Source organism: Cervus canadensis, chromosome 11, assembly GCF_019320065.1.
Source record: "Cervus canadensis isolate Bull #8, Minnesota chromosome 11, ASM1932006v1, whole genome shotgun sequence".
NCBI lineage: Eukaryota > Metazoa > Chordata > Mammalia > Artiodactyla > Cervidae > Cervus > Cervus canadensis.
This window is the reverse complement of record NC_057396.1, coordinates 4,366,916-4,381,710: the sequence shown is the minus strand read 5'-3', so window position 1 is coordinate 4,381,710 and position 14,795 is coordinate 4,366,916. Positions and strand designations below refer to the sequence as shown.

At 38.5% G+C, this 14,795-nt stretch overlaps 1 protein-coding gene across 1 annotated transcript; it reads right to left on the bottom strand.

Annotated features, from left to right (window-relative positions):
- Nucleotides 1-4,061: 4,061 nt before the first annotated feature.
- On the bottom strand, nt 4,062-14,515 carry MMP12 (matrix metallopeptidase 12). The gene is made up of 10 exons (XM_043481859.1): nt 14,381-14,515; nt 13,677-13,924; nt 12,504-12,652; nt 12,068-12,193; nt 8,676-8,837; nt 8,040-8,163; nt 7,088-7,221; nt 6,557-6,716; nt 5,754-5,857; nt 4,062-4,873 (listed from the first exon to the last, which is right to left on the bottom strand). Exons 1-10 carry the CDS (start codon nt 14,483-14,485, stop codon nt 4,773-4,775), a joined length of 1,413 nt encoding a protein of 470 aa, XP_043337794.1. The 5' UTR covers nt 14,486-14,515; the 3' UTR covers nt 4,062-4,772.
- Between the last annotated feature and the right edge of the window lie 280 nt (nt 14,516-14,795).

Genomic DNA, 14,795 nt, shown 5'->3' with positions numbered 1-14,795 from the left:
TGTATTTGTATTAGATATGCCAGCTGCATTTCCAGATCTTGGAAAAGTGGCAGTCACGGGGCTCAGCAACGTGCTCCCCTCTGGTTACCAGAGCCACATGCTGTGGAAGCGCCCCCTTCTGCTGTGGTCTGGCAGAGACAGTGGGCACGCTGGGGGCAGGGCTGGCTCAGATGGCTGCTGGGTCTTCTCGTGCAGCGAGTGTGGGCCTGCTGGGAGGTGGGCTCGTGTCTCTTTGGGGCTAGCTGCACAGGCTGGGTCTGTGGGCCCTCTGGGCTGGTGTCAGCTCACTGGTTGGGAGGGGTAAAATAGACATTTCTACTGCTATTTTAAGAACGAAGAAAAAAGGGCAGAGAGAAAGTAAACAATTTGTTTGGTGTCACAGAGCCAGTAAATGAATATTACAATTCTAAAAACAGTTTCACCCAAACTTAAGCTCTTTCTGCTTTGCCACTTTGATTCTATTGACTGATAATCTTTCAACTAAGAAGGAGCATGATCTGATACTCTTTGGCTCAATAATTAGGGGCAAGATAAAATAGTTAATAAATTATTAACAGCAACAAGAATCTTACTCCTGGAATCTGTAGTTTTTTTTGGAGCAGTCAAGTTGACAAGAAAATATCTTGAAGGAGATGTGAATATAAGTGAAGTTTGGGGTTTGAGAAGTTTTTCCACTTTCTCTCTAAATTCATGACCTGGAACAAAATGTTCCCATTTTATAATTGCATAAAATATTATTTTCAAAGAAAGGAAAGATTATGAAATGTGTTTTGAGCCACAAAGGTACTGAATTGTGTGTTTATGGTCAGAACTTTAGAGATGGTTTTTTTGATGAGCACTTACGAATTCATGGCTAGCAAGATTTTTGATGGTAATTTTCTGGAATTGGAATATTGACCAGCCTTTGTGAGTAAGAATACTTAGGATTTTTGAATCCTAGTAAAATATACTCACAGCTTGCAGACATTTGTCCTAACTGGGCAGCACACGTGGAAGATAATTGACAGGAAAGACTGGACTTAGAAAGAGGAGAGGGAAGTCAGAAGGTAAGAAATTCATGAGAGGCACCTCCAAATTGAAGACCACCAGACATATGCTGGGACAAGAGACAGATCCAGGTTTCAGTTTTCAAGAATGTGAACATTTGAGAAAGAAAAACTTTGGAAAGGGTTAAGTCCAGGCTAAGATGATGTTAAAAAGCAAATGAAATGCAGAGATTGAATTTAATTTGAAGACACTACAAACTCTTGCCTCTATGTGTTTTATAGGTTTGATTGAACAACAGCTGCATCATTTCTGCTACCTAATGTGTATGTGAATTTGAACAAACGTTTTAACTTTTCTTTTTTTTTTCATTTATTTACATTTTAACTTTTCTGAACCTCACTTTTTCATCTGTGAGATCAGGATACTGATACATAGCTTGTAATGTGGGTATAAAGATTCAGTTCAGTTCGTGTCCAACTCTTTCCAACCCCATGGACTGTAGCACGCCAGGCTTCCCTGTCCATCACCAACTCCCAAAGTTTACTCAAACTCATGTCCATCAAGTCGGTGATGCCATCCAACCATCTCGTCCTCTGTCGTCCCCTTCTCTTCCTGCCTTCAATTTTTCCCAACATCAGGGTACTTTCCAATGAGTCAGTTCTTCCTATCAGGTGGCCAAAGTATTGGAGTTTCAGCTTCAGCGTCACTCATTCCAATGAATATTCAGGACTGATTTCCTTTAGAATGGACTGGTTGGATCTCCTTGCAGTCCACGGGACTCTCAAGAGTCTCATCCAACAACACAATTGAAAAGCATCAATTCTTCGGCACTCAGCTTTCTTTATAGTCCAACTCTCACATTCATACATGACTACTGGAAAAACCCATAGCTTTAACTAAATGGACCTTTGTTGGCAAAGTAATGTCTCTATTTTTTAATATGCTGGCTAGGTTGATCATAACTTTCCTTCCAAGGAGCAAATATCTTTTAATTTCATGGCTGCAGTCACCATCTGCAATGATTTTGGAGCCCAAAAAAATAAGTCTTTCACTGTTTCCACTCTTTCCCCATCTATTTGCCATGAAGTGATGGGACCGGATGCCATGATCTTAGTTTTCTGAATGTTGGGTTTTAAGCAAACTTTTTCACTCTCCTTTTTCACTTTCATTAAGAGACTTTAGTTCTTCTCTTTCTTCCATAAGGGTGGTGTCATCTGCATATCTGAGGTTATTGATATTTCTCCCAGCAATCTTGATTCCAACTTGTGCTTCACCTAGCCCAGAATTTTGCATGATGTACTCTGCATAGAATTAAATAATCAGGGTGACAATATATATCCTTGATGTACTCTTTTCTTTCCCAATTTGTAATCAGTTTGTTGTTCCATGTCCAGTTCTAACTGTTGATTCTTGACCTGCGTACAGATATCTCAGGAGGCAGGTAAGGTGGTCTGGTATTCCCATCTCCTGAAGAATTTTCCACAGTTTGTTGTGATCCACACAGTCAAAGGCTTTGGCATAGTCAATAAAGCAGAAGTAGATGTTTTTCTGGAACACTCTTGTTTTGTGATGATCCAACGGATGTTGGCAATTTGATCTCTGGTTCCTCTGCCTTTGCTAAATCCAGCTTGAATATTTGGAAGTTTACGGTTCACATTCTGTTGAGGCCTCACTTGGAGAATTTGAGGCATTACTTTGCTAGGGTGTGAAATGAGTGCAGTTTTGTGGTGGTTTCAACATTCTTTGGCCTTTTCCTTCTTTGGGATTGGAATGAAAAGAAATCCTTTCCAGTCCTACGGCCACTGCTGTGCTTTCCAAATGTGCTGGCATATTGAGTGCAGGACTTTAACAGCATCATTTTTTTAGGATTTGAAATAGCTCAGCTGGAAATCTATCACCTCCTCTAGCTTTGTTCATAGTGATGCTTCCTAAGGCCCACCTGACTTCACACTCCAAGGTATCCGGCTCAAGGTGAGTGATCACACCATCGTGGTTATCTGGGTCATGATGATCTTTTTTGTATAGTTCTTCTGTGTATTCTTGCCACCTCTTCTTAATATCTTCTGCTTCTGTTGGGTCCATACCATTTCTGTCCTTTATTGTGCCCATCTTTGCATGAAATGTTCCCTTAGTATATCTAATCTTCTTGAAGAGATCTCTAGTCTTTCCCATTCTATTGTTTTCCTCTATTTCTTTGCATTGATCACTGAAGAAGCCTTTTTTATCTCTCCTTGCTATTCTTTGGAACTCCGCATTCAAATAGGTATATCTTTCCTTTTCTCCTTTGCCTTTAGCTTCCCTTCTTTTCTCAGCTATTTGTAAGACCTCCTCCTGAGTTGAAATAGGCTTGACCATTTCTTAGATCTTGAGTATATCAAGCAACAATGGTGTGAAAATACATAGAAAACTACGAGCATTCCACAAACCTATGAGTTATTAGTTAGAATTTTAACATATGTACAATCCAGAGAGAGAGAATGTGTGTTAAAGCAGTGGAGAAACCCAACGTGAGCTGTGATGAGAAGTTTACTGAAATGGGAAGTTCCCATTTCCTTCCTTCTTCTCTCCAGGCTTGCGGTCATACACTGGAGATGCTCCTTGGGGTTGTTTGTAGTCTGGAGCATGCTGTCTCGATTTGAGACCAAGGATTCAGGTGGCTTTAGGCAAGTGACCAAAACAAATATAACTTTTTCCTGTTTCTGGTTGCCTTATCTCTTTTTCACCCCTTTGTGCAGTAATAGACATTGTATTTAATACTGAAAGTGAAAAGAAAGAAAGTGAAAGTGAAGTCACTCAGTCGTGTCTGACTCTTTGCCACCCTGTGGACTGTAGCCCACCAGGCTACTCCATCCATGGGATTCTCCAGGCAAGAGTACTGGAGTGGGTTGCCATTTCCTTCTCCAGAGGATCTTCCCTACCCAGGGATTGAACCCAGGTCTCCCACATTGCAGGCAGACGCTTTACTGTCTGAACCACTAGGGAAGTCCAAGTATTATTTAATAGCAAGTCCAAAATTATTTTCAAAACACATATTCTGTTTTTCAAGAAAAAAATTCTTAAAAACCAAATACTTTCTTTCAAGTTTTTATTTGAGCAATACATATATTATAAAAGATAACAGAAAAATCAACACAGACAATGGAATAAAATTATATTATCACCATAAGTATATGATTTATTTATATATTACTTTCATTCATTGTCATTTTAACAGTTCTAAGTATAGTCTGCTTTTGTTGTTGCTGTTCAGTCACCAAGCTGATTCCAGCTCTTGGCGACGCCATGGACTGCAGCACATCAGGTTTCCCTGCCGCTCACCACCTCCCAGGGTTTACCCAATACATGCCCACTGAATCACTGATGCATCCAACTATCTCATCTTCTGTTGCCCTCTTCTCCATCTGCCTTTACCCCCAAGTAATTAAAATAATACCCTTGCTGAAACATACAGTGGTTACAGAGACTAATCATCCCTTGACTTAGCTAAGCCAAAGAAATAATTAAAATTGGTCAGTTCAAGGATATTAGGAACCAAGACAGTCTTCTGGCCTTTGAAGGTGTCTCTTCAAACTCAGTGGAAGAGTTCAATAAAAACTGGCAATGAGCATTTTCAAAATCAAAGAATTTTATGTATATTATATAATCACTTGCCTATATAGTCATTTATCTATGGTCCATAGGTTTTACCTTATGATAACATATATATCATGGTACTGGGCACATATCAAGTACGTAATACTTTTTAAACTGAAGTGAACTGACAAACACCATTAATTATATCATTACTAACAACCCAGCTCCCTACTGCTTTTCAGGCTTTCAATGACACGTTGGGCTAGGACATGATATTTAAGTACTTTAGATCCTTGGAAGAAATAGTAGTGTCCTAAAAATGAAAAAAAAAAAAAAAAGAAGTATTTTAATTCTCTGATTGTATTCTTTGGAAAAAAAAAAGATGACCTAGATTAGATAAGATCAGATTCAAGATTATAAAGTTGGATTCCTCAGTTAGATATCCTGCCCCCAGATATCTACCTATTACTAGTATTTTCACCATAAATATCTTTAATGAGAAGGTTGTTTGATCTTTAAGACTGACTCTTAAAAATGCAAATGTTTTTGAAAATTCACACTCCAGGTGGAGAATTCAGAATGGAAGAGAGGAGAGTGGACTCAGGTAGGGTACATAGAAGCTTTGATGGGGAAAATAAATAAAACATGGGGATAGGAATACAACCCAAAATATCTTGACCCAAAGATATCTTGCTTAGCCTGACCTTGCTGGAAGACATTCATAAACACAAATTCAAATAAATTTAGGCTTCTTTCATCCCACCCTGAGACTCAGTCCATGAGAACCCATGAAGGGTGGAAGGGACTGAAAGGAAGTTAAAGAACTCAGGACATAACAATGTATAAAAGACTCCTGCTTGCCTTGACTGCTATCCGCTCGCTTACATATACTGTGCAACTTGATGTGATGGAAATCCCAGAGACTCAGACATATAAAAGTGGCAAGAATTATCTGCTCTCTGTCTGATAGACAACCCTAGTATAAATCCATCTTTGATGCCACCTCACTCTTTCTTCTGGCCCACCTATTCTGAGCCAAAAAAATTGTAGATTTTCTCTCAGTGGCCCTTTAGAGAACTGCAGAGTTCTTTCTCTTCCAATTTGGAGCCCTTTTTTTCTGATCTGGAAGACTCTATAATCCAGTATTTTAATAAGGGGTTTCCACTATGTTCATGGTTTCCCAGTCCACTTACTGTTGCAATAGAAGACTGCATCAATTTTCGGGCCAATTCCTGGGAAGTATGTAGTAATCAACTTGGGATAACCAGGGTCCATGAATTGTCTCCTCTCGTCATACCTGAGCAAAGAAATAACCAGCAGAAACTACATCAAAATATGGATTTCATGACATTAAGCTTGATATTTCATGGTTATGAATCACAAAACCTGCCTTATTCTCTTCTGGAACAGTTTAAACTGTACCCATTGGAAAACCAAGGACCTAAACTGTTCACAGATTTACTCCAAGTTTCTATAGGACTCAAACCCTAGGCTTCTTGACTTCCAATCAAGCACTCTCCCCGCTCTGCCAGAATGCTTCTGCCAGTGCTAGCGCCTGACTCTCTAATTTCCAGTTAATGACTTTGAACAATCTGCTGTCCCTCAGAGCATGGTTCCCTCATTCTGTCTCCTTGGGATCCAACAGTTCTAGAAAGGAATCCGAAAATGCATACGCCCTGCAAACTGACTGCAAATACTAGGTCTCATACATCCACACCACTCTTCTTCAATTCATTTCTACTGTGATTAGTAACGTGACATTTTATTTAAAGTGCTCCTTTTAAAACATGCATTGCTATCTCCTATCATAAATCAACAGTACAGAGAAAAGAATTAGGTTGAAAACAACTGTTCCAGTGTTATATTATCTTGATCCCTCTTCCAGGAAAATCAAGGGCCTTTTTAAATTTAGATAGAAAAGCTGTCTTCTGAAAAATCCCATTCCCTGACTGTTTCACAAATCTTAGGGGTCAAATTATCAACCATGAAAGCTCACCTCCAAAACTTGTTACCTACAAAGAAGTAGGTCTTATAGAAAAGTGGGTTAAAAACAGCTGCATCAATTTTTTTCACTGAGGAGGGGAAGCCCAAAGAATGTATGCTCTTGGGATAGTTTAACTGTGGTTTCAAATTGTTCATTAACCAGTACTTGTCATCTGTAAAGACAAACAGAATGGGTACATTGGAATCATACAGAAAGAGTAATAGAAATACTGACTCAGCAGAAGCAACATCATTCTTATTTCATAGATTCAGGATATGTTACTCCTGTTCTTAAACATGGTTTACCTTCTATGGCTCTGTATTTTTTTTTTCCAAAGTGTTATCATCTTATATTTTACAGAATTTTGCAATAAGCTTTACATATTACCTAAGTATATTTACCCTCTTTGGGGCTATACTTCAGAGCCCCCAATAATAAAAATCTGGAGTGCTTTTTAAAAACTTCTTTAAAAGTAGTACTATTTCCTTATTTGTTCTCTTCCTTAGAAGTAGACGCAATAGCAAAACTAAACATTGGAATTACCTTTAAAAAGGAAAACGTGGCTTCTGTCTGCAACTTCATAAGCAGCTTCAATGTGAGATGGTAGGTTTGGACCTAAAGAAGAAATTAAACTAATGCTGCTTTTTGGACTCTCAGCAAGCTTCCACCAGAAGAACCTGACAAGAAACATTTAACACGTTAAAAAATCACCGTAGACTGAAGAATCATGAAAAGGGAAGGACCTGTGGAAGAACTTCATGTTTCTTTCCAGGAGCTTCCCATTCTGTTCCATGGGCATTTGTGCAGGAGAACCACACGCAGAGGATTTTAATCACCTCCAGTACTAGCAATGATCTTAACAGGCAGACTGGCATATGGAAATACATGGTGCTTGGAACCAAGGTATCTAGGTTCTAGTCTGAGCTCACAACCCAGGCGGCAGTTCTGTAACCTAAAGGAAGTCAACTCAACTTCAAGTATCTCAGTTCCATAATCTCAATAATGGGGAATATTTGTTTGATCTATATCAAATACCAATTTTCTCCACTGACCCACACATCCAATATCTGGTTCAATATATGTTCTAAGACAAAAACCATACGTCATCCTGGAATTCTCTTTTTTATAATCAAGAATCGAGTCTGGTACCCTGTCACAGCTTTAAGTCCAGATTTGACCGTCTTAATTTAAATCTATCAGTATGATAAAATAGTCTGGCATCCTTGCTACCTGTCTTATCTATCCCCAACCCAGATTCTTGCCACAGATCCATTTTTTTACAGTTCAGTTTTCTAGTTAAAACAAATATAATCACACTGCTCTCCTGCTTCAAGATCTTCAAGATCTCTCCATTGCCTTCAGAATCAAGTCCAAGTTCCTACTAACAGATTTTATCTACTTCATTTTTTAAATCATTTTTCACCATCCTCTCTCACACACACAAAAATCTGAGGGATCAGCCTTTAATATTTGTTAGATATGAAAATGATCTTACCTGTCTTTAAAGAAAAAAATTTTATCTCCCACAGTAGTAACAGCATCAAAACTCATATTGGGGTCACAAGCAGCTGGGTTTGTACTGCCAGGATTTGACGGAATATGGTGTTTTTCTGGACGTCCTGAAAATACATTTCAAGAAGCATCAGAAAAAAAAAGTGCCTTTTATTTTTAAGATGAAGGAACACTCTAAAACATTCAATGTTCTTGATGAAGAATACTTAAAAAGCAATTTATGTTTTCTGTAACATTCACAGGAAGCATACAATAAATATTTTTCCCCTGCCATGTAGTTGCAACATTGTGGAGAATAAAACTCTGATCACTCTGTTCTCCTGTTCTGGTTAGATTATTTCTCTATGTGCCTTCTTCAAAAGACAATGGTATGGTGGATAGGAAAAACAGATTTCAGACCAGAAGACTCAGGTTTTGCCTCTGGCTCAGGCATAACAAACTAGGTCCCCTTGTACTCATCCATAAAATGAAGATAATATCTGTGTTGCCTACCTCACAGAATTTTCATGGGGTTCAAAGAGAAGATAAATGTTAATGTTTATCCAAATGCAGATAGTATGAGATTATTCATTAGAATGAGTATCTTTATTTGGCAAAATGGTGAAGAAATTCAACTCACCATAGAGAGACTGAATGCCATGTATGTCATCAGCAGAGAGGCGAAATATCTTGTAGTCAATATCTCTGTAGCTGGGAAACATTATGGCACTTGTATCGCTGGAATGGCCAAGACCCAAGGAATGGCCAATCTCATGAACAGCAACTAGGAACAAGTTTGGGCCTAAGAGAGAACCAGTGAAATCTATTGGCATCTATAGAACAATAACACAACCACTCTGACAGTGAAAAGGGAAACTTTTAGAAATACCTCATTTTCCTCCTTCATAAGCAAGCTTTTTCAGCCTTGGCACTGTGGACAAATCCCTCTTTGCTATCAGGGTTGTCTTGTGCATTACGGATCTTTATAAATCTCTCGTTTTACCGTTGAATTCAAGTAGCACCACTACCCTCTAGTTCTGACAACCAAAAAAAATGTTTCCAGATTTTTTTTTTCTTTTCTTTTTATTGGGGTATAAAATAAAAGTGAAGTTGCTCAGTCGTGTCCGACTCTTTGCAACCCCATGGACTGTAACCTGTCAGGCTCCTCTATCCATGGGATTCTCCAGGCCAGCATACTGGAGAGGGTTGCCATTTCCTTCTCCCGGGGATCTTCCCCACCCAGGGATTGAACCCAGATCTCCCACATTGCAGGCAGACTCTTTACCATCTGAGCTACCAGGGAAATAGTTGCTTTAAAATGTTGTGTTAGTTTCTGCAGTACAGTGAAGTGAGCCAGCTATATGCATGCATATGTCCCCTTCCCTCTGGGACCTCCTTCCCACCCCCTCATCCCAGCCATCTCGGTCACCACAGAGCACCAAGCTGAGCTGCCTGTTCTATAGAGCAGTTCCCACCAGCTGTCTACTTTACGCATGGCAGTGCACGCCTCTGGTTAAGGACCACTGCACTCTCAGACAAGTGAAATATGTTCCATTGTCAAAACTTCCAGAATGACTCACAGCTGTGTTCATTGCTCCTAAGTAATTCTCAACTCACAAGACCTTGTTCTGCTTTTCCCTTAATCAGGCTTCACTGGATATAGAAAAGTCTTTGGTAACCTTCCATTACAAAACTCAAGTCTAAATCAGTATTAAGTTCCAGGTGAGTCACTGAGAAAAACACCACATTATATCTAATCCTTATACAACCAAAAGGAAGTCAAACCAAAAGGAAGTCATCTTGTTCTCTATTTTCAGATGAGGATATAGTATCAGCAAGATTAAATGACAAATTAAGTGCCTGAGCCAAAATTCACAGCCAAATTTCTTGGCTCTAAAAATTTCTTGGATCACCCTTCTCCTAAACATGATTCCAAATGAAATCAGAGAGACTGTATTTACACTTTAGGCATATTTACACTACCACATTATAGTTGTAACTGTTATTTTTTTTTTCCTGTATGTCCCAGAGGCTGTACCTTTGTAGGTAAGAGACAAGGGTGTGCCCTTTCTCTCAGATTTCCTAATTCTCAGATTTGAAAATTCCTGATTTTTTTTAAAATCTTCATTATAGTCTAATGCTTTCATTTGGTTCTTTCTTTCTCTATAGCAAAAGGAAGCTCAGAACTGACTTCCCAGGGTCACACACCATTTAGCTACAGAGCCTGATCTTGAAATACTCTCTAGAACCCAAGATGAACAAAGAGTTCACACCTCTCTGAGGGGGTCTCTACGAATACAGATCCTCCAAGCCCTCTCTGTAACACACGGGTCCAGTAACTAATTCAGAGATGCTTCCACGTCTACCAAACAATGAGAAAGAAGAAGCAAAGACTAATTCTCTCCACTCTGCATAAGACTAGGAAGAGTGAACAAAACCTTTTACGATTTGGCGTAAGCCTGAATTTATCTTACTCTCAATTCCTGTACTACTTTGTACAAAAGATCACCATTGGTTCTCATCTCAAAATAATGGACTTTTGTTTATGTTCTGTTTCCTTTTAGATTGTGTATTTCTCAGTGGCAAGACTGTGCTCTTTTCATTTCTGAATCTAAGCACCCCCATCACCTAACTCCCTAATAGAAACTCAGTGAAGACTATGGGAATCATTCAATTAATTTACCATGCCAAAAAGAAAAAGAATTTACTGTGTCAAAATTAGTCGAGAATAAGGATTTCACATTAGAATTTTCATAAATAATTCAGTCTTTTGAAAGCTTAGAATTAAGCAAATTAAAATAAGGCAACATGGACAAATAGAAAGTATACATTTTGCTAAGATAAGACCTAGGAAATAAATGGTCTGGTCCCAGCATTTTCCACAAGGTAGCCTCTAACCTTTTCTTTTCTCTATCTGTAAAGGTCTGTGTTAAATGACTTTCCTAAGTTTCTTTAGAATTTTAAAAATCCTCCAGGCTAATCAGCACGTTTCTCCTGTCAGATGAAAAGATTACAAACCCCAAATGCCTTTGGATAAAATTTGCACAAATTTAACATGTTTACTGAATATTTGAGGCTCAGCCAGGACCTAATCATTTGTCTTTTGACAATAAAAAAAAATTCTCTTCTCAATCAAAGGTTTCATAAGCCTTAGGCCATGTGTCAAACTAAAACAAATAGCCTTTCTGGTCTATAAAAATATTGCCATCAATGCAAACAATATCAACTGGGGGTGGAGATGATGGTGCTGAGTAGAGCACATTCTTGATGAATTTCTCTCTATTTCCTTTCCACATATGGTCAGTCATATAGTCTAGAATTTCCAAAAGAAATATTAGGAAGGCCTCTGATGTGATGCCTTGAATTTTCCAGTGGATAGTGACTTCTCCAAATAACAGGGGATGCTCGTTACCCTCTTCCCCCAACTGTCTGGGATGGATGATGAGTTTTATCCCCTCTGTAAGTACACACAAGGTATTAAATGATCAATGGGGCATTTTGAAATTTTTATCCCAAAACCACAAGAGACTACCTGATCACATAACCTTGTGTTTCTTTATAGAGATCTCTAAATCCTCTATAACTTTATCTTTTTATGCCACTATGAATTTAGGAAATTGTTGGCATATAATGAATCATGCAAATGATCACCCTGTTCTAGGATTATTGGCATACACAGCATTAGTATCTGTATTTGTTCGAGTTTATGGGTTGCACTACCAAAAACTGACCCCCTAAATAATGGCTTTTTTCTTTCCATACTATGGTTCTTAAGGTTCCTGAGTGTATACTAATAAACTAGTTTATCTTCATAGATTCTTGGAAATGAACTTTAAAATAATCTAGTCCAATATACTCCATTTATAGAGGGTGAAGTGGAAACAGTGTTAGAATTTTATTCAGTGTCAAAATTTTAATCAGAAAAGTTTCCTTGTCCTTATAATCCTTTTTCAGAATGTGGCCTTTCAAAAACAGGATATAACTTGGAATTTGTTAGGATTTTTTAATTCTTTGAGGGTTTGGGGAGCCTACCTTTGCGTGATTTAGTCCAGGTTTCAGCCTCATCAAAATGCGCATCTCCTCCAAGACCAGCTCCAGGTGCAAAAGCATGGGCTAGGATTCCCCATGGGCCATCAAAAGGATAGGCGTCTCTATGTTCTTATTTTTAAAAAAAGAAAAATAAAATTAGTCTATCTACATATGTTTTGTGTGTATGTGTGAGTGTATGCTCAGTCATGTCTGACTCTTTGTGGCCCCATGGACTGTAGCCTGCCAGGCTCCTCTGTCTATGGAATTTTCCAGGCAAGAATACTGGAGAGGGTTGCCATTTCCTACTCCAGGAGATCATCCTGACCCAGGGATTGTACTCTCATTTCTTGCAACCCCTGCATTGGCAAGAATATTCTTTACTACTGTGCCACCTGGGTCACGCCAAATGAGACAGATGACGTAAGTTCAAGTTCTCTACCTCGAAATGCAAATTGTATCATGATGTCAGCCTCGTTTTCATGAATCTTTCTGAATTTCAGGGGGGTCACATCACTCCATACTTGAAAAGCTTTCTGGAAGGCATCGTCAACATCCTCAGGCCTCAAGTCAGGGGTGTAATTGTTGATTCTTTACCAGCACAACAAAAGAGGAAAATACATGGAAATCATGTGTTAATTTTGTTTTATTACAATACTTCATTTCTGCTAGCATCATTCAAGAATGAATCGTTCCTAACCCTATATGCAAGACAGAAAAAGAGACACAGATGTATAGAACAGACTTTTGGACTCTATGGGAGAAGGCGAGGGTGGGATGATCTGAGAGAACAGCATTGAAACATGTATATTATCAAGTGTGAACCAGATCACCAGTCCAGGTTGGATGCATGAGACAAGTGCTCAGGGCTGGTGCACTGGGATGACCCAGAGGGATGGGATGGGGAGGGAGGTGGGAGGGGGGTTCAGGATGGGGAACACATGCAGATCCATGGCTGATTCATGTCAATGTATGGCAGAAACCACTACAATATTGTAAAGTAATTAGCCTCCAACTAATAAAAATAATTGGGAAAAAAAAAAGAAGCAGCACTGCAAAATTTGAGAACCATTGCAAAAAAAATAATAATAATAATAATGAAATAAAATACTATCTTGCAAAAAAAAAAAAAAAATGAATCGTTCCATAGATCAGTAGTCCAGATGAGAAAAACCTGCTTCATCTACAGAAATATTTATCCTTGGGCACCTTACTCCTTAAACAGAATCTAACTTGATTTCTACTCATTTATGATTTACAGGTCACCATTATGAAGGATTTACATTTGTAGAGGCTTATGTTTTTTACCCTTGCTCCCAGACTTCTTCATTTATCCATCTAAATAGTCTATAAAGCTTTCTCTTGCCTCTTTTTAGATCCAGCTCCATTCTTCTTTTATTTATGGCTTTCCTACTCTGTTCTGGACTTGCAAGCCCAACAATTCCATTGAGGGAATGGTTTTCCCTTCTAGAGACACTATTTCAACACAGGGATAGTGTTAATAATTGAGGGATGCTTACTATCTACATCCAGATTTAGAGTTCTATCTAAGTGGCTCAAGTTTCTAGAACACAGACCTAGGGGAAAGTAGAAAAATACTTGGCTATGATGTTACCTGTAGGTGATAAGACGTTTCTTCCAGACCGGCCTCCCTGGAAATACTTGGAAATTTTCAACATCCGGCACTCCACATCGAGGTCTGTGCATCATATCCAGAGTAGATGTGTCCAGTTGCCCAGTCACTTTTAGCCCAAAGAATTGCTGCATTTCCTGAATTTTATTCTCCATGATGTTCCTGTTGACTTTCATTTTTGTCATTGGAGTTGTTTCCATCTCGAGGCCATAAAAGTTTGCCAAATATCTCTGGAAAAAATACATTTATTGACACATCATTTTATGTAGAAAGATTTCTGTCAGAGCTCTGTATTTACAACTCAGCTGCACACTGATGCCTTTTTAAGGCAAGGGTTTTGGCCATTTTGGAGAGTTACTCAGTTTTTCTGAATCTCTTACATATATGGATGTTATGAAACTTTTGTTTGATTTTTTCTTATTAATTCTGTCTCATATCAATTTAATTTTTAGACCAGCCAGAAGAATCTAGAAAAGTAGAGGAAATTTTTTTCTTCCCAGACACTTTTTTCTTACATTCCTCTTCAGCAATAAATAAATAAAAATAAGAAAACAACAAAACAGTGCTAAAATCCAATAGCTCCCTAAAACAGTTTTCAACTAGTACTTTCAGAATAAAACAGGTCAGTGAAATAAATCTTAAAGACAAAAATCAGTCTAGATAAATTCTATAGTGCCAATTCTTACTTGAGCGAATGCCACTTCATTTTCTTCAGGGCTTGGATAGTTAGTCAGTGGGGCAGCTCCAGAAGCAATGACCTGCAGAGCTAGTATCAACAGAAGAAACTTCATTCTACACTTCTTCTGAACAGCTTAACCCAATTTACCCTGTTCCTTTCCAATGCAAGTTCCTTAAATGTGTCTCTTTATATAGCCCTTAGGCCAGGCTCTGTGAATACGAAATTCTTTGTGTGACTCACAGTTGATATCATCCTTTGATTTTTCTCAAAAATAAATATGACCTTATTCTAGGACCAAGAATGGGTCATTCATATCTAACCCATCCATGGGTCAATTGACATCAGAGTCATCCCTCACTCAGACAATTCAGAGTACATTTCTTTAAAATAAATAAGCTCCAACTTCCATCCACCTTGTAAAA